At 41.2% G+C, this 19,618-nt stretch overlaps 1 protein-coding gene across 1 annotated transcript in view; it reads left to right on the top strand.

Moving 5' to 3' along the window:
- The window catches only part of PTPRG (protein tyrosine phosphatase receptor type G), a 390,728-nt gene that overhangs the window by 278,128 nt on the left and 92,982 nt on the right, over window positions 1–19,618 (top strand). Inside the window, exons 6-8 of the mRNA XM_058031858.1 lie at window positions 2,980–3,046; window positions 14,265–14,422; window positions 18,724–18,916. Of these exons, the coding sequence (XP_057887841.1) occupies window positions 2,980–3,046; window positions 14,265–14,422; window positions 18,724–18,916 (418 nt within the window). The remainder of the gene's footprint in view (window positions 1–2,979; window positions 3,047–14,264; window positions 14,423–18,723; window positions 18,917–19,618) is intronic.

The raw sequence follows: 19,618 nt of genomic DNA, 5'->3' as shown, positions 1-19,618 counted from the left end.
GAACACATATTATATAACAATGGAAGTAAAAAAACAGTTTGTAGGAGGATATAAGCTCAAACTTCATGGCATGGAATTGTAAAGCAGGTCAGAAGGACATTTCTTATTCTGGAGATTTTTTTCCTTTCTGCTATTTTTTTTTTCTTCCTTTCTTTTAAGTATCAGCTGTTATCAGAGACAGGATTCTTGTATGCGTGAATCTCTGATCTCAACCAGTGTGGTAGCTGCAGGCCACTTAAACCAGAGATGTGCAGCAATGAGGATAGAACTTGACATTTTGGATTTCAGAAACCTGATTTCCTCTGTGAACACAGGCAGAAAAAGGATACAAAGAAGTGAAAAAAAATAGAGAGATGAAATTCAAGGTGGTTTTTTTTGGTTGTTTAAGAATTTGAAGAAAAAGATGTAAGAAAACTTTTGTTCTGAAATCTGAAGCCTTGTACAAAATGAGAAACCTTTTGGTCACTTTTCTAATGGTCTTGCCAAGATCCTGAAACAGTTGTACTGAGGTGTGAGAGAACTGTGTGTGAACGTAAGGTAAGAGGAAGGAAAGCACCTGGAAGGAAAATAAAGCTATATCCCGTGCAGGTCTGAACTGACATCTCTGCAAGTGGCACTTGCTTGAATATGATTTTTAAAGAAACATGAGATCCTGCTCCCCATACCCCTGGAGAAACAAGATTACATAAGCATGGAGCATTTGCCTTACAGCCTCCATAGAAATGCTGTGCCTGTTTTGTGCTGCTGAGGAACACAGCACATTGCAGAATGTGCTATCAAAGGGGCTGCATGGCTGGATCTATACAGCCACACCACCTCAGATTAAAGGGGCGCTGCCAGGGCTGAGGTTAAGGATTGATCTACTTTGACACAAAATCCCAAAAGGAAGAGTTCTAACCTTTATGATCCTTTCTGTCTATTTGCTTTTTTCAAACTGATTGCAGCTGTCACCAGAAATAAAACCAAAGTAAACAGAATAAAACTCTTTACCACTTATAGTTAGGCAGAAATAAATAAAACATTGTTTAAGTCCAGAGCAATATTTTCTTATGTTCTTGTCCTTAAATGCTAGCTGCATTTTAATGATTTTTTTTTCCAGTGGTACCCATGGTTAGAGAAACCTGGATAAATGGAAAAGATGCAGGAATGTGTCACACAACAGGCTCTGTATTTTTAGTGTTTCTTTTTGATTTGTCAGATGTCAGAAAGAACCTACAAAGTGGGTAATTTGGTCCACTGTCCTGTGATTATTATTTATACTGGATCCAAAGTGTACAGAGCACCCCTTTGGGCATATTAAAGTTCATGCTTCAAAGAGCTTGCAGCCTTCAGGGTAATGGTGTTATGTCCAGTAACATCTGAGCTGTATATATTTCAAAGCTGCTTTTGCTGCTTTGATAATTTTATTGCATTTCTTGCCCTAGATGATCATTGCAAGTTCTGGAGTACTGTGATGAGAGAGGATTTTCAATTTCCATTTACAACACCAAACCATTTTGTCTCTAGAGAAGTGCATGAGAATGTGTCCTGAACACAGCAGAGTAGTTCATAGGGCAAATGAACAGAAAAAGAAAAGTGGTTTGTTTTGGTTTATCTCAATGCAGTTGGCTGAGAAGATAATGAGGTTTCTAAGAATCCCAATTAGTTATGGGGAGGAAGGACAAGATGAGAGGCACTTGTGCTTGTGAAACTTGGGCAGTGAATTCCAATTTTCTCATCAGGCTATTAAAATTTGTGATTTTATTACAGCGCAGTTTTTGGATGTGCTGTGGTCATTGATGTCCTCCTCCTAAGAGCAGCTCCAGGCTGGTTCTGCCCTTCATAGATCAGTGTGCTCCCTGCTGGGCACAGGGTCCTTTTTCAGGGTTTTCTCCTTTTGTCTCCATTCCTTTCCAAATACATTAATACACGGCCATAATGTGATTAAACTCTGTTTTTCCACATGGCATTGAGGTCATCAGCAGGCAGTAAAATACAGGGCAGCTCTTTTGTATGGGATGTGTTGCCCATTAGGAGCTGTCCATCCAGAAATTACCAACACTGCTCAGGTTCTGAAGCTGGTGGGGAAAAGAAGGAAGAATGTACCCCATGAGTAAGATACATGGCAGTATTTATCTCCCAAAAGTAAATTGGCAAGTATCTTAAATAGTGGAAGATGTTCACAGAAATTGTGAGTTATTCCTACAATACCTCTGAAGAGGCAAAAGGTTAAAAAAAATGCATTATTGGTTGGGAATTCCTTGTCTGTTTGCAAGTAAGTGACTGAAATGATGGGTTTAATTTGGAAGTTGTGAAGCTCAACAGGGTTAATTCTTCCTGCTGCCTTTCCCTTCTCTCTCTGGTGGTAGATCTCACTGTTGTGGAGGACATGTTCAATTTCTGAGTGATAGAAGGAATGTTCCAGGTCTTGGTCTAGCAGTGCAGGCAATTACATTGTCTAAAACTGATTGTTTTTTTCTAGATCTTCTCACAGAGCTCTTTTGCCTTTCCTTTGTCCAAGTGACACTAAATTAAATACATTTAAAAATATGAATAGCAATGAGATGCCAAGGCCAAATTCCATTAGGGCTGAAAGGGATCCAGCTTCCCTGACTGCAGTGGCAGCACCAGATTTATGGCCTTGTTGGTAAGGAATGAACTGGTCTGAGATGACTTCTGTTTATCACAGCAGTTCTTCTCTATGAAAAAAGGAGTAGATGGAGAAAAATCAGCTCTGTGTTTTTAGGCCTTGCAAGGCTGATAATTGGTTAATGTTTTAAAGAATGCAGAGGACACTTTTTGTTTTTATTTAACCTTCCTCACTATTTTGTGACGCCATGTACCTTAGGCATTTGGTGAAGATCCATTGTAAATGTGAGAACTCAGCAGCTTGTTAGGTAACATCTTTTTTTTTTCTTTTCTCTCGTTAGAAGATTAAACTGAAACTGTTCTGCCTAATGCCAGAGTAGATGTAACCAATCCTGTATCCTTTGCATGTAGGTCAGTCAGAGGGACAATTCAGCACTGGATCCCATTATCCATGGGTTGAAGGGCGTTGTACATCATGGTAAGTAGCTGCTTAAACTTTCTACTTGTTGGGAAGGGGAGAGGGGCAGAAATATTGTCCTTAAGGGATCAGGTCACCCCTGAAGGACACAGTGAGCCCACACATTCCTCATTCACTGATGTTTAAGGGCATCACAGGCATTATGTGATAGGTAAAGATCAGAGTCATTTGTTACCTGAGAATGGTTTGGGGTGAACAGTAAACAATTTGTTTCTTTTCAGTCAGTGCTCCAGAATGCATAAGTTATCAATCACAACCTGCTGCAATCTATCATTCATATTAGAACTTCGAAGGCAGCCTGGATGCTTCACTCTGTTATTTATCTTCTGTTTGCTCTAAAAATGCACCTCTCTGAAGTTTCTATTTGTAAATAAATTATTTGTCTTTCAAATTTAGGGAACTGATAATGAAACAGAAAATTAACTATCTATGAAAATTAATTTAACTTTGCAGCAGATGAACATCTTTCTAATGCTGGCATAAATATGACCATTCAGCTGTTCTGATGCATATACCTATTATCCTTGAACTTATAGCAGGTACTAAAATAAATATTAATATATTTTATACTTTTATAACCAATTTTTTACTTGGGAATTTTCCTGAAGCCTTACCACAGGTAATGCATCATCAGCAATGACATCAAGATGCTCCGGTTCCCAAAGTACTCTTGTCAGGTTTTAAAATAATGATTTGTAAAGTTTTAATAATCTCATTGTAATTCAAAAGGCATCTGCTGGAATGGTGCTCAGTACAACAATAAATCTCTGTTCCATCTATAGTGCTGTGATAAAACATCTTTGTACCTTTTCTGAGGATTGTCTTTAGACATTAGGTACTGCTGCAGAACTTAACAGACATTTTTTTTCTCTTGACTGCAAACCTAAAACTAGTTGACAGTGTTAGATTAAAACAAATAGGATCTTGGATTAATTGTTCTCCTTTCAGAATCATTTAACTTTGCAACTGGGAAGGCAAATAAATCCAAACACAGTGAAAAATGGGTTAAAAGATAACACGCCATAAAGTCCTTCATTTAGAGAATTTTCCTTAGGTTTTGCTGCTTATAAATTGCAGTGTTCTGCTGTGAAATAAAACAACACACTGAGCTGAAAAACTGGTGTGGTTTTCCACAAAAATAGAAGTTATTACTTCGCTCCTGCTGGATAACAAAACAGGCCAGCAAAAGCAAAGCTGGGAGGCGTTAGGCTGCAAGGTTTTTTTTCAGTGTCTGTGTAATTTGACACTGCAGCCAAGCTGCCATTTAACTGGACTGGGTGAAAACCTTTTAAGAAAGGTTTTCACCAGTTCTTAAAACCTTCTGATTTTTATAGATTCCCACATGGGACCTGTTTTTAGTTTTGTTCTTTACCTGCTTTCTATTGCAAGACTCCAACCCCCTGCAAGCACACAGTGCTTTGGCCACCTCATCAGGTTTTTCTGCTCCCTGTCTTGCTCCTCACAGATAAAGCAGCCACTCATGGATAATTACACCAGGGTCTCCTTAGAGGATTCTTCCATGCCCAAAATTAATTGTTTGGGTAGGATGTGACTCGTCCCCAGGCTGTGATTCCCTGGCCACACAATGATCAGTCCATGTCTGTGCTGTCTTACCCACAGCAAAATCTGGGTGGATAAAAGGGGTTTATTTTTGTTTTGCACACAATGCACAGAAGTCTGCTAGTGTTTCAAGTAAAGGAAATCACTTGATATATTTCAATAGCTTGTTTCCTTTTCAAAACATTAAGGAAGAAAAAGAGGAAAATCATGCTTTCCTTCCTGTTTCAAAGGCTCTGATTAAAGGCCTTTTCTAAGGTTCTTTTGGTGGTTACACTAAAGGAATTTCCTCCTGCAAAGCAGTTGTTGAAAGAGATCATTCTCTTTAACTTAAATATTGATAGAACACTTCAGTGAAAAATTCTCATATTATCTCTCTTTTAATGTTATTATATAGAATAATAGTAAAGATGTGAGGATTTTATTCCAGATTATAACATTTCTTTTCTTGATGTGGTTTGCTTACATCTTACATGAGCACAGCTTTATGAATTTATCTGAAAAGCTTCTTCCTGCTTTCCATTTGCCTTGCATTCAACTGAGACCCTAAGGCAACAAGGACTTTTTGGCTGAAACACAGTGAAAAACTCTTGTGGCTTTTGAATAGAGTGGTTGGATCAAGCAGGAATCCAACAAAAGAAGGCAAAATTGAAACCTTAAGTTTCTTTGCATTTTATAACATTTCCATCACCATGTTGGTTTTGGCTGGTTGTCACAATACAGAGGCATATACATATAATGTAAAATTAAGAATACTTACAAACGTTGAGGTTTTCTTGTCCCTCTCCCTCCATCTGGTAGAGCATGTTTCCTGGGCTGTGCTGCACACTCGTTCAGTTCTCAGCATGGGAATGGCACACCCACACAAACCCTCATCATCCTCATTTTGTCATTTACTGGAAGGCCTGGCCCTGTTTGGGGACTCCACTCTGTGCAGAGCTCCCACACTGTCCCCACAGTGGTGACAGATCTGGTAACACTCAGGTGGATACACAGATGATACTCGTAGATGATGAGATGGGGTTTTTTAAAATTTTTTGTATCCTTTTTTCTGTGAAGTTCTTGTGTTCTTACATTGCCCTTCCAGGGGTATGCAGACATTTCCAAAGTCACAAGTACTTTCTGTAGAAGTGAAAGCAATTTTTGCTTGATATTTCATCAGGGATTTGAATTGCTTACTAATTTGATGGAACATAAATAATTGTGCCCTTCACAGTGTCACCAGCTTAGTAACAATGATAGAGAAACATACACATAAAAATCAATACAGGTTTAGTTGCTACTTAGTTGATTTTGTTTCCTCATCTCCAGGCATAATTTTGTAGAATCTTAATGGTGACATTAAACTTAATTTTACATGAGCAACCATATAAAGTTTCTTAGCTGAAGGGGAAATGATGGTGTACCAAACTGCCAGATGATGCCTGAATCTATGATGATGCTTTGGGGTCTGCCCCATGTTCTTTCTGCTGAACAGGTTGTTCCCACACCTCTCCCCAGCTCCTGCATCTGCCCTCCAAGAGCAGCCCAGGATCACTGAGAAGGCTCTTACAGGAGCTGTCAAATGCTTGTTGCTGATTTTGAAATTGCTTTTGGGTTTGTGCTCTGCCAAGGATTTGTCACACCTCCTGCCAGCCAGGTGCCTGCTCTTCTCACTGCCCCAGGGCTCGTGGGGAGCCGCAGAGCCCAGCCAGGAGTGACAGCTGGGAGTGGGCAGCCCTCCCTGGGGAGGGGATGGGGTACGAGCAGGTGGGCTTTGGATTTTCTGGGGCTGACTTGCTCTTTCAGCTCTGAATGCTGGGGGTCTTTTTTAGCTCCTCTTTTAGCTCCTTTCATCGTGAAATGCTCTTCTCATCATGAAAGCTGGTGGGAAGGGCCTATCAGCAATGCTGGTGCTGACAGGACAGAGTATGCATGTTGTTCATGTTGTAGAGGATCATAGGTTAAAAAGCCACTGGTGCCTGGCTGTGGTTGCAGCACGCATGGGGTAGTCTTGGGGCTGCACATCTGACTCCTCTGCCCATTTTGCTGCCCAGATGCTCAGCTGGGTGCCCTGTCCTGAGCCCCTCTCTACTCCTCATCCTTTGTGATGCTGAGGATTGCAGGGCAGGAAGGAGCAGCTCTTGTGCAAGGGCTGAGGAGGCTGCTGAGGTCTCGGAGGGAATGATTGTGCCCTTGTGGGAATAGGGACTGAAATACCAGGTTATGTGTTATACAGTTGATTTGCATTAAAATGGCTATGAAAGCTTTTGCCTGCCACACATTCCAGCAAGGTCTCCAAGGAGCACCTGGCAGGATGGAGCTATTGCACAGAAACATTGCTTTTCCCACCTTTGCTGTCTTTGATTTGCCCTTTTTGGTACTGTTTTGTGTGTAAGCCTCTTAGAGCCTTTTCCTTGTTTTTACCAGTGCCTGGAAGGCATTAAAATGAGCCTTCTTTCCTGATGTCAGTCCTGGGGTGGCACCCAATGCTGGAGGCTGTGTGACATTCACATTTTCCCAGCCTGGCATGCTGCTCTGCACAGGACCACAATCCTGTTTTACTGTGCAGGCCAAGTGTTGTCAGAGGGGACAGCAGCCCACACTACCCCAGGCCCGTGGAAAAGATTTCAGGGTGATGGAAACCATGTTTTTGTCACTCTGTCCTGTTCTCTGAGGCTGTCGTCAAGAATCTACACTGATCAGCAGAAAATTATTATTAGAGCACAAATAAATTACCACAGCAGAAAAGACTCAATGTCACAAAAATGGGGCTCTTATTACCTTCCTTGTCAAAAGTGAGCTCTGAATATCAAAGTGCTTCCAGATCAAAAGCTTAGGTACAAAGTGAATCAATGGCATCTGTTGCTTGTTTGTGAACATGAGGTGGGGTGAGGGGAGGAGAGGAACCTTGGTTTATTTAAAAAGGAGGTTGGAAAAAATCTTAAAAAGCTGCAACTGGAACCCAGCATGGAGCTGAGTAAAGCCTTGGATCTCCCTTCAGATGGGCCAGAAGTGGTCAGGCAAGGGATTGCTAAAATTTCTGGTGTTGCTGGGGAGAACTTAACCAAAATACAGTGGAAACAACTGCTTTAATAATTAAAAAGGATAGAGAATAAATATGTTGCATATCTCTCCAGTTGTCCTAGGTGAAAAAATAACCTGTTAAAATAAATCAGCACTAAAAAAGAAGCCATGTAGACAGTGTTAGTTACCCTGTGGATCTATCACACCAGAATGCATAATAACAAGAAAACACCATTAGCACCATGACACGTTTTTCCTTTTGTTTTGAACTTCAACCATAACACCGCCTGACAAGCTGTTTGCCTTCTACACCAAATATCACGGGGTTGTAAAGAAGGGTGGGAGAGAGGGGTGAAGGTGAGATGTGATACCATGGGACCTCATCTTTGAAAGAAAAACTTTGAAGGAAGCAGCAGCTCAATTTGGAACAAGGAAGGACCATCAAAGGGAGAGCAACAGTGTACGTTAAACTGAGAAGGAAACGTGGAGGAGCATTTCTTTTTCCTCAGGGATGAGCTGGATATATTCTTTTGTTTTCTGATCTGTTCTTGTGTTCACAGTCAGAGTAGCCCTGTGAAAGGGGCCAGGACACGATTGCTGTGGAGCAAAGGGGAGGAGGAGGGAGGTGGGAAATGAAGATGAGAGCAGAGGTGATAAGTTCACACCTTTATATAGGGCAGCTCTGTGCGTAGCTGCAGGGGTCTGTATCATTTAAAGGAATAAATGGTGGAAGTGTTGGAAATCTCTGGTCCTTCACCTGTCTGCTCTGCAGAAAGCAATGCTGGTCATGGCTGAGTAAAGATCAGTAAGCTGACAGAGAATTAATAATTGCACAGAAAAACTAACTCAAACTAACAAAATATATTGCACTTGTAAAAGTTAGGAATTAAAGCTGATGCTGAATGTGAACAAATCACCTGCAGGGAGTAGGTTTTGAGTGCTATGCTGGTGGGTTTTGGGGCTATTCACTGAGAAATGAGGGGTGGAGAAGTCTGAGAATATGTGGTTTTGCTCTGGTTCTGCGGGACCAGATGTGAACAATCCATGCTCCTCTGGGCACTTCTGCTTCACTTCAGCCTCTGCCAGAGTCCAGCTTTTGCCAGGCATCCTCCTCTTCTCTAAACTTTGTCATAGTTTCTTTTTTCTCTTATGGCTGGTGCTTATTCTGTATTTCTTAGTTTCCTTGCCTGTCCAGCCTCATGTGCCTCTGCCTCAGGTCAGGTTTTGTGAAACCTGGAGAAGTCTCATCCTAGTCTAGGATGCCAGCAGCTGCTCTGCATCAGCACTGCTTAAGCATGAAAGGTTCAGAATAACATTTTCCTTCTTTAAAGAGTTAAGACCTCTTCTCTGCAGCTAAGCCTTTTCCTCCTAAGCTGTTTTAAGAAAGGGAGTGAGAAAAATTAAGCCTGAGACCAACACGTGGCATGGAAATGGTTTTTTGTGAATAAGAGTCTTGCCTTTTTTATTCCTTCCTCCTGGCTTTTTGTTCCTCTCACTGGTTGTCTCAGATTAAATTAGTCTGCAGGACTGTGTTATTATCTCACTCCCCTCCTCCCTGCCATGCTGTGCTTGCTGTGTCCTTACAGCTCCTTACATTGCTCAGCAGAGGCTCTTTTAAAAAAAAAAATTAAATAAAAGTGAGAAAAATAATTGCACAATAAATGACAAGAATTACCCTGAGTACAGAGAACCGTCAGATACTGCTCTTCCTGCAGGATTTACACAGCAAGCATTCATCTGATGATTCTTTCAGTTAAAGTAATATATAACATTTGTAATCTCATCTTTAAAATCACCCCCACGAGTCTGGTCCTTGGCTGTGCTTTGCTGCCTGCTTTATCTGGGAAGTTCTGGCTCAGTGGGTGTGCAACATGGTGTCCTTTTGATTATTTGTGTATGTTTGCTTTTAAAAAATTTGAATGCAGAAGCTTTAGAATGTCTTGGCTCATTGTGAAAATGAAATTGGCAATAACATTGTTTAATAAATTTGGGAGACTTTCAAAGCTCTTCATATTGGTATTGCAGATTTCAGTTATTCAAAGTGTAGCTGGGTACCTATCAGGCACTGCACATACGTTAATTTTGGAAATAAGCTCATTTTAAGATATTGTTTTCAATGCAGCCAAGTTCCTGTTTTCTTACAGAAAATCATGATGAAAGTCCCAAAGCATTCCATGAGATATAAATGGACTTGGCATATAGCTATTTTCTTGTGATGTCCAATCCAAGTTCCTGTTAGATTTAAAAGAGTTTTGATCACAGATAGTTGTGTGCTGTTTACCTGCATATCTCAAGAAGCCTCTTACTCTAGTGATTTGGTTAAAATTCAGGTCTATCTTTTTCCACTGATTTACAGACTGTATTTTTAGCAAGTCAGTCCTTGAAGGCAAAATGTTCAATTGATGGCTCTTTCAAAATAATATTTTTTGGCATCAGCTTCTGAAAACTGCAGTAGTTGGTGGAGATCCACTGCTGGTATCTGGTTTGAGATCTGATTTTTTCCTCTGCTCTGTAAACTATTGTGCACAATTTAGTATTAGTTCAGACCTAGTGGTGATGACTGGACAAAGAGTGTAGATAGATCAGGCTTTTAAAGCATGTCTGCAGTTGCTCTGCCTTTGGGTCAAGTTGTGCAGAAATTGGCTTTGTCCCATGCAAAGTGCTGGGGAGATTTCTCAGCCCAAACAAAGAATATGCTGGCTGTGACTTTTCGTGTTGCTGTTGTGAGACAGAGGCCAAGAGGCAGATGTGAATGGTGTATCAGAAGGTCAAATATGTTACCAGCTGGTTCAGTTAATTGTTTTTTGTGAATGTAAGAGTTGAAATCAATATTGTCCTTTCATACTGTGGAACTCTTAGTATTTTAAATGCCACATTCATTGTCTTAATGGTCAATAATGAATCTGTGGTGCTTGCTATTTTTACCTTTGAGGTGTTAGAGTGAACATGTTTTTCCAAGCATTGGTGCTGTAAACAAAGCATTGCTGTTTTTTACCTGTGGGTAAAACTGCATTAGTGGGGAGATGTTTTGGGTACTGTTCTTTGCTGCATCACCTGGGAGCACTGGTGGCAGCAGCAGGTTACTGTTCTTTCCCAAGGGAATGCTCAGTATTTCGAGGGCCTGTCTTCAGGGTCAGCATCTCTGCTTTCCTGATTGTTTATATTTCTATTTGGGTGCTCACATGGGAGGAGGACAAGGAGCAGCAGAGAGCATTGCAGGGCTTACATGTTGGAGGGAGTAGGTGGCTCATGGGCCAGTTTTGCAGCATTGAAATCAGTGATTCACAGGTGCGTGCAGGTGAACACATTTGCTTTGCTGTCTTTTATTGCTTTTGTCTGCCAGTTATTTCCTAGTACCTGTCTGCAAATGTTGTCTCATCAGTCATGTAGCTTCCATCCTTTTCCACTTTCTTCCTCCTAGAAGCTCCTCACTCCACTCAGTCTGTTCCCAGGCTCCTGGACAGTTCATGCCCATCCCAGGCACTGTAAATGGGAAACAGGAGCTGGTAATAAAAGACAGTGAAGAAAGGTTTTCTATTATTTCCAACCTTGTTCTTTTTCATTTAGTAGGAACTATGTATACATGCACACAGAGGCATGTGTATATATATGTTTATATTAAAAATATATCTATGATAATCAGTGAATGCTCTTGCTTAGCCTGGAAATTGTTCTCCTTACAGTTTTACCAACAACAATAACTGACTTAACGTTGAAGTCTTTGAAATTATATGACTTCAAAATGCCATATTCAAAACTGTCTCAAGGTCTTAGGAACTTTAATTTCATGGCATTTACTGTTTCAATATGCTCTTGAAGGATATGGCAGGCAGGCACTGGAGTTTCAAAGTCCCTTTTTCTTTAAGTTTCATGTGAAGACCTTTGTGACTCCGATTTCTAAAACTCTGCTCCATGCATCTAGATGGCAAGCGATACAACAGAATGATATGTTTTCAAAAGTGTTACATTTTTAAAGCATAATCAATTGATTATCATCTATTTTGGTAGTCATTTTAATCCAATTATATGTATTTTTTCATTTTAATCTTTGTCATTCATTAATGAAAACTTAGAGCATTGCTTGTAGCCATGAAAAATTAGATCGAGTACACCCTGCCCTACTTAAACTGTATATTAGCAAAGCTACTTTTTCCTTGAGAAATATTCTTTTTCACAGCTGACTATGACTTCCCAAGTGCTTAGGAAAAAACCCTCCCTAATTGATAACCAAAAATTAATCATAGTCGGATACTTCCAGTTTGCATTCAAATAAGGTATTTCTCTGTCTAAATAAGCTTCCTTTACTTGATTATTCATATTGTAGTTCAAAATGTTTAAAAATGAAAGACAGAGTTGGATGAAATGTAGACTACTTAATACAGTGTGTATTTAATATAAAAGTTATGCATTATTCATTTTTGCAATTTGAATAACTTTGAATTTAGCATCCCTGTTCTTCATCTTTTCCTTTGATGAACAATTAATTATTAAAATATAATATTGTCAGCATATGGCACAAAAATCCTTGAAAGTGTAAAATGAGCTTCCTTCTCCTGCCATCCTTTGATAAAGGGATACCATATTTGTGGATTTGCAGAGCCTTTATCCAGCATCTTAAGTGATTCCATCATTGTAATTAAAAGATTAAAAAAGTTAGAAATAGTTAAATTGTTAATTTTAACTGCAACATTTTTTTTTTTAATTTGAGAGGACAACACTTTAAAATGTGCCTCCCAGCTCTTTCATGTGCAGTCACCTGCCTGTTAGTGCAGGGGATGTATTCAGACACTCTTTGGGATTTATCATGGCCCACTGTATGCTGAGTGCTGATACAGAGAGACAGCTCTGAAATAGGAATCCAGTGTCAAGGTTTGTGTAGTGCATTTGGAAATCAAGTCCTGTGCCTGAGTTTCTAGTTTTTCTAACCAAGTTTTTCTGCATAAAAATGAGCCAATCAAATTAAATGCGACCTTTTGCTGTGATTATGACTTCTTGATTAGAATCTCTTTGAACTTTGGTCAATCACATATATTTTAGTATTTATTATTTAAGCATACTTTTTCTCACAGAGGTATGCTATGATGAGGAAAAAATGTGGATTGTTATTTGTTTATTTCCTTTTTGGAGATGCAGATACAGTCAAAATCTACTTGGATTAGAAGGAAAAGAATTGTTCACCAAGAGTTTGCAGTAGTGCCTTGACTTTAATAGAATTACTCATGTTTTGGAATGCTAAAAGCTATGAAAACATCACAGACCTGTTGATATTGTGCAGAAAATAGAAGATACGTGAGGTGTATGTATCATTGGCATCCTGCAGCAGCAGTGAAGTCCCCCAATTATCAGACTGCTGCTAAGAGGCTTAGGCAACTCCTGATTTGATCAAGACTTATAGAAGACTGTGGGATGCTGTGGAAGTGAATTCTGCAGACTTCATCCCATTTGGAAGACGTCTGTGTCAATCACCAGCCCACCTGCTTCTCCCTTCTGTTGGGGCGGGAGGGGGTGGTGGTGGGTTTGCTCAGCAGCTCTGGTGAGACAGAAAAAAGACTTCCCTCAGCCCAAGTGTGGGCTCCTGTTTGAGGCATGCAGGATACTGAAAGTAAGGAATAGAGATGTCCAGGAGAGCCCCTCATGTCAGCCTGCCCGAGGCAGTGAGCACCTTTGCACTGAGGCTGAGAGGGCGCTTCAGCCTCTGAGTCAACATGGCTTGCAGAGGATAAATGCTCAGGGATGGCAGGGAAATGGCCTTGCCTGCAGCTGTTCCCTCCTTTTGTTTGTTTCTTTTTCTTCACTGGCGTTAAATATTACCAGCTTGTCACTGTTACTTGCAGGTGAATGCTTCCAGTGCTTAGGTCTGCATTTCAGGCTGTCCAAGGAGATTCTTAGAGAAAAAAAGGTTTGTCCCCAGACTGCTGGACCCTGGGAAGGACTTGCTTGGGTTTGGGAGAAGGGGCAGCAGTTCTGCCTGTGAGACCTATTTGTGGTGGAGTGCTGGCTGTGTCTGGCAGCACCCTGGCAGTGCCAGCCTGCGTGGGTACAGGCAGGCCTGAACAACTGCTTGGATGTTGCTTTGAGCACCACGTTGAGCTTCAGCAGTGTCCTGTATCCCTGCTCCTCAGCCCAGCTGCCTGGCAGCTCCCAGGGAAGTTTGGCTGAGCAGCATGGCTCTGCCTCCTCCATCTGAGCAATCCACTGAGGGTTTGACTCTGCTCCTGCATCCCTTTCTGCTGCTGACAGAGATGGGACAGATGCAGTGCCTGGTGTGCTCTGGTCAGGCAGCAGCAAACAGGACCTGGCTGTGTCCCACTGGGTCCTGTCCTGCTGCCATCAGGCTGGAGAGGCACTGAGTACAGGAACCACTGACTACAGCGTTATTTCTGTACTGACATAAACCAGTGGGGTAGCAAGTGCACTTCACATCTGCACACGTTCAGATTAGGAGGGTGTGTGTTTGGGATGGGGCTGACTAACATTTTGGCTGCTCTTTTAATAAACCACACGTCAGCTCTTACAAAGGGTTTCCATTTTTCATTACATATATGATAAAATATGTTGTTGCCATTACACCTTGTTAAGCTGCCTAGCGATGTGATGTCTGTTTTAAAGACACATTAAAAAAAAGTGTAATCCTGCTTGTCAATCTTCCCTGCAGAGAAGGAGACCTTTCTGGATCCCTTTGTGCTGAGGGAACTTCTGCCAACGTCTCTGGGGAGCTACTACCGCTACACAGGGTCCCTGACTACTCCTCCCTGCAGCGAGATCGTGGAGTGGATCGTGTTTAGGAAACCTGTGCCCATTTCTTACCACCAGGTGTGTTTGTTTGGTCAGTGAAGCCCACCCCTTCATTTGCCCCCCTTAAGACAGTGTTTTCAGAACCAGCCAGTTTAATTTGAAGAACACAAATGTTTCTGTTGACAAAAAAGGAAGTGTTGGTGATTTTTTTATTCTCTAAAGTAATATTGTTTCTGAACAGGAGCCATCAGTCTTGAGAAGACAGTACAACATGAAACCCAGCTTCTTTTCAGTGATTTATTTCATATTGTTTTTGTTAAGATTAAATTAAGCTAGGGTGTAAATAGTTACATAGAGTTCCCTTTTATTCTTTTTAATTGAAACTTTCTTTTCAAAGTAAAGTGAGTGATTTCAGTTCTGCTCAGATTTAGTAATTTGAACTAATTACATTAGAAAAGACATCTTTCCATTAATTCTCCATGCTTAACTGTTTTTATAACACAGTAAAGCTGCCATTATGTGCTCAGCTAGCTGGTGCACAAATCTTTAAAATTAGCACATAGCAGCTTTTAATGTAAATAGACACAATGTCTGGAGTTTGAAGAATTGTTCTGATAAGGCAATGTCTGGATGAAGTCAAATGTTTGACGGTTCAGTGTATTTTGACATTGTCAGAGTGTGGTCTTTAGAAAGCCAACCTGCTGGATTTAGACTTGCCTCTTATTCCTCTGTTATAATCCACTGAAAAAAATGTTTTTGCATTACTAATTCTGTGATGTGCGCATGAACATTTCAGTGGGTGATCCTGACTGACAGATGTTGTGCTCAAAGGTTTCAGAAGTACAAAAAGGACTTGCCATACCCCTGCTCCAGGCTTTTTTCCTGTTTTCTAAATCTCAATGCAAGAATCTCCCATAGATTCTTTCATCTTTTTTTGACAGTCTGTGTTCAAAATCACTTGCAGTGCTTCTGCTGAGGCCCTCCAGAGGCTGAGGGCCACGTCAGGATTCATGTCTCAGCCCCCCATCCTGGTGTTATTTTGCTGTTTCACAAAAGTGTGACGGTGCTGCCTGCGTTCAGCTCCTGGTCAGCAGGAACCCTTTTGCTGGAGGCTTTCCCTGGAGCTCTGTGGCAGTGCTGAGCACACTGTGCCCCCAGGCACCCCCAGTTCTGGCTGGAGCCTGGGACTCTGCACATGGTCTGCTGCTTGAATCAGACCCCTTGTTTTTTTTCAGGCTATTTCTCTGATTGTCGAGATCATTTTGAATTCTGTCCTTGACTGCAGGATACTTGCAATCCCTTGTAGCTTTTCACTACATCAATAAGTTTACTGTTTATTATTTGGTGGCTGCAAGGCCTGGCCCATGCTCAGTTTTATACCGTGTGCACACATCAGGTGGGTCACGACTCCTTTTTTCTTTTTTAACAAATGCGAATAAAATGGTAAATATCAATTTCAGCTGTTGGTGTAAAGGTACTTTATCCTGGCATAGCTCCTTTCCTGTGCTGTACAGAAGCAACTGTTCCAAATCAGGCCTTTAAAATTTGGCATTGTGCTGCTCTGTGCATGTGCATGTGGTTGAAGGGCTGGGAATTCTGTGTGTAGACAGACTTTCATTGATACTACAACACATGTGGAATAAATAATAGCACTCCCCCCTCCCCAGTAGCTCTAGATGTGTGTGTTTCAAGAGCCTGCCACCCTGCCACTGCTATGATTATTTGTTCCTCTAACAGAAACAGTGTAACATAATCCATTGCCATAGTTTAACCTTCTTTATCACAAACCCCATGAAGCAGCCTGTAATCCCAGGGGATGACAGTGATACTGTTTAAGCTTTGTTGCTGTTCCAATTAAATTCCTGCTTTTGTGCAAAATACCTTGCTGGAAAAAGGACAGTAGTGAAGTGGTCCATTTGTGGAGGCTTCTCTATTTTATTTGCAGTCCTCCATCATCATCATCTTCCCTGATAATTAGACAACAAACCAGGACAAGCTGTGTCACCCTGTGGCTGCATTGTAAAGCTAAGTGCATTCAATGACCCAAAGCATGGCATTATCTCTCGTAATGCATACCTCAGAGTAGCTCATTGTGCTCACAACAGTTTCAGTATTTTTAATTGCCATTTGTATATCCAACCCTTAGAAAACTACACATCAGGCTTTAATGGTTTGTAATTGCATGACTCAGAGTTTTAGATCAGGTTTCCCTGTATCTACAATAGTCTTACAAGAGCTTTTAATTTCTTCTTCTGAACAGGAGCTCTTGTACTCCTTGAAGAGCATGAATGTAGCTCCTTGACTGCAGATCTTAGAATATTTTTTTTCCTGGCAGCTATAGATAAATTAATTTCTCATTTGTCGTAGATAATATTTTTATAGTGAAAGTGATGTTGAAATGGCTTATATATACTTCAACACATAAAAAGTGGAAGGTTAAAAATCATGTTTGAATTGGCAGTTGTTAAAATGCAATTATACCTCCCCAAGGTAGCATGGCAGAAGAAAATATTTTAAAAGTTCTCTCTGAAAGTTTAAAAATTCAATTAATGCCACAGATGTCTAAGCCTAGAGACTTGACTTCAGAAGAGGAGTTACTACCCGAGTTCTTGCACTTTTATAAAGTCACCTTAAGCCCTGTTAGCTGGCTTCATCAAAACTGCTTCCAGTGCATGAAGTGCAAAAGGTATGTAAATAAGCACAAGAGTTTTGATCTGTGCTTTAATAGAAGGGTGCAGCAGGATCATCTGTTGTGGGGTTTTTTTAAAGACAAAAGTGCAAGTCAGTGCTTTCACCCCTTTTTTAATCCATCCTCCTATGCTTTTGAGGGGGTCCTGCTAATAATTAGGAAATGGTTTTTGAAATTTTTCAAGTTGTTTCTTTGAAAGAATCAGAAACAGAATTGTGTTGAGAACCTTGGAATAAGGTATTCACATAAAATACAGGAGGAAATAAAAAGGACAATTCAAATCCCAGCATCCATGCCTGGAAGCGGCACCTGAGCTCTGGAAGCAGCACCTGGGCTCTGGAAATGGCACCTGAGCTCTGGAAGCGGCACCTGAGCTCTGGAAGCAGCACCTGAGGTCTGAAAGTGCTACCTGAGCTCTGGAAGCAGCCAGCACCTGAGCTCTGGAAGCAGCACCTGAGCTCTGGAAGTGGCACCTGAGCTCCCTGCCTGTGATGGGAACTGGTCACTGGTGGTCACCCCTCCCTGCTCATCCCCTGCTGTCCCTCTGCTGAAGGGGGCTCAGAATACTGGTTTGAGAGGAAAGTAAAGAATGGTAGTGGGTGCCTCATGAGTCAGTGGGCAATGCTCAACTGCTCTGTTGCTTCTTTGATTATTTTTATCAGCTTTATCAACTAAGGCCACCATGATAATTCTTCCAGTTTTAAAATTTGGGGCTCACATGCTTCTCCAGAGCTTTTAGAGCAGACACACTTAATGAAAAGTGTGTGAGTTTCAGTGATTAGGCTGTCATTAAGCTATGAATGTTACTCAAGTCCCTTTTTGAATTCCTGGGCCGGATTCTGTGCTCCCCAAATCCATACTATCTATATGTGTAACTGATGTGATGCAAACAATATCAGGATTGATTCCTTCTCTGCTCTGTCTTGCTCAGTCTTTCCAGCAGTGACATAACTAATTCTGGTTTTTGTCCTGAATGATAACAAGGTAACAGTAAATGCTGTACCTACCTTGATAGCTGGGAGAAAAACATTAGCTGAAAATATTTTCTCCTTAGTTTGCTAGAATTTTTTTTGTCTCTAAGAAGCACTAAGATACGAAACAACAGAAAAGTTTTCCAATTACAGTCCTTTCTTACAGTTAATACATTTTCTTATAAATAGCTCAGATCTGAATCCAACAGAAGAACTTATTCCCAGAGGAGTGTATGCTAGCTGTGCCTAAAAGTGCTGCACGAGCTGTCTGTGGAGCTTAGCCTGGCAGCTAAACTTGGTAAGGTATTCAGAGATAAGGAGGTATTGCCTTATCCAGGAGAAAGCTCTCGGTGTGGAATGACCTGGAAGCGCTTTCTGATGCAGTACTGTGAAACAAAGCCATGCCAGCAGTGCGGAGGGTTTGGCAAGGCTGTGTCACACACAAAAGGGATCTTAAGGGCAAATGTTTCTTTGCCAATGACAGATGTCCACAGGTTCTAGAAGGCCTTCTCCCATGTTGGGCCGGATAAGCTCTGTGCTGAGATAAGGTGGTTGGCAATAATTTCAGTGGGCAGTCTGACTTCCCATGTGCTTTTATCAGTCTTGGCATCAACATTTTACTTCCTTGCATTTTGCTGTCTTATCAGCCACCCGGATTTCACCACATTGTTTTTCTAATTACCATCTCTTCTCTCCCCTGCCATGATGGCTGCCATCAGCTGGAGGCATTTTACTCCATCTTCACCACTGAGCAGCAGGACCATGTCAAGTCTGTGGAGTACCTGAGGAATAACTTCCGACCAGAGCAAAGGCTGAACAACAGGAAGGTATCCAAGTCTGCTGTGAAGGATGCTTGGAACCAAGATATGACAGACATGTTGGAAAATCCACTTGGTACAGAAGCTTCCAAAGGTAGATTATACTTTAGAATTTTACACCTGACAAATAGGAGAAGTTTTTTCTGTCTACTTTGTTATCAAATGGTATTAAGAACAGCTGTGAGCTACCAAAGAAATAATGCAGGTTGTGCAGGCATTCCTTGTTGGTAAGTGTCAATAAATTAACTAATTCTGCTTATGCTCCAGATACCTGTAGAACTCACTGTTACAAGGTACCATGACAATACAATATGTGGGTCTCAGAGCCACAAAATATGAATCTCAAACTGGCAATGTCCCTGGTTCTGCCAGCTGGCTTTAGGGCTGTGGAGATACCAGACAAAAAGGGAAAACCAAAGGGCCAAGGTCAAAGGAAAGATTTCAGCCCCATTAGCACTGAGGCATTGGGTGTTTGAATGGAAATAAAGTGTCCAGATGTGGTTATGGGATTCATTTCTCCAGTAACAAGACTTCTGAAAAACTGCCAACCTTTTAATTCAGCGTTTGTATCACTCTGTTGGTAATGGTGACAGGAGGAAAATAATCTCTTCCTTTTAGGCAGGTGATTTTCTAATGTCTTGCTGAAGTGTTTCATGTGCCTTTTTGTAGAGCAGCTGGTGCTTGCTTCTGTCAGACACCAGATAATGAGCTGGAGGGAGGTTCCTGTCGCACTGACACAGGCAGCCCTGGCTACAGGAGCACATCAGAAATTCTGAGAGAAATGTGTTCTCGATAA

Source organism: Melospiza georgiana, chromosome 11, assembly GCF_028018845.1.
Source record: "Melospiza georgiana isolate bMelGeo1 chromosome 11, bMelGeo1.pri, whole genome shotgun sequence".
Taxonomy (NCBI): Eukaryota; Metazoa; Chordata; class Aves; order Passeriformes; family Passerellidae; genus Melospiza; species Melospiza georgiana.
This window is presented reverse-complemented; position numbering and strand designations above follow the sequence as displayed.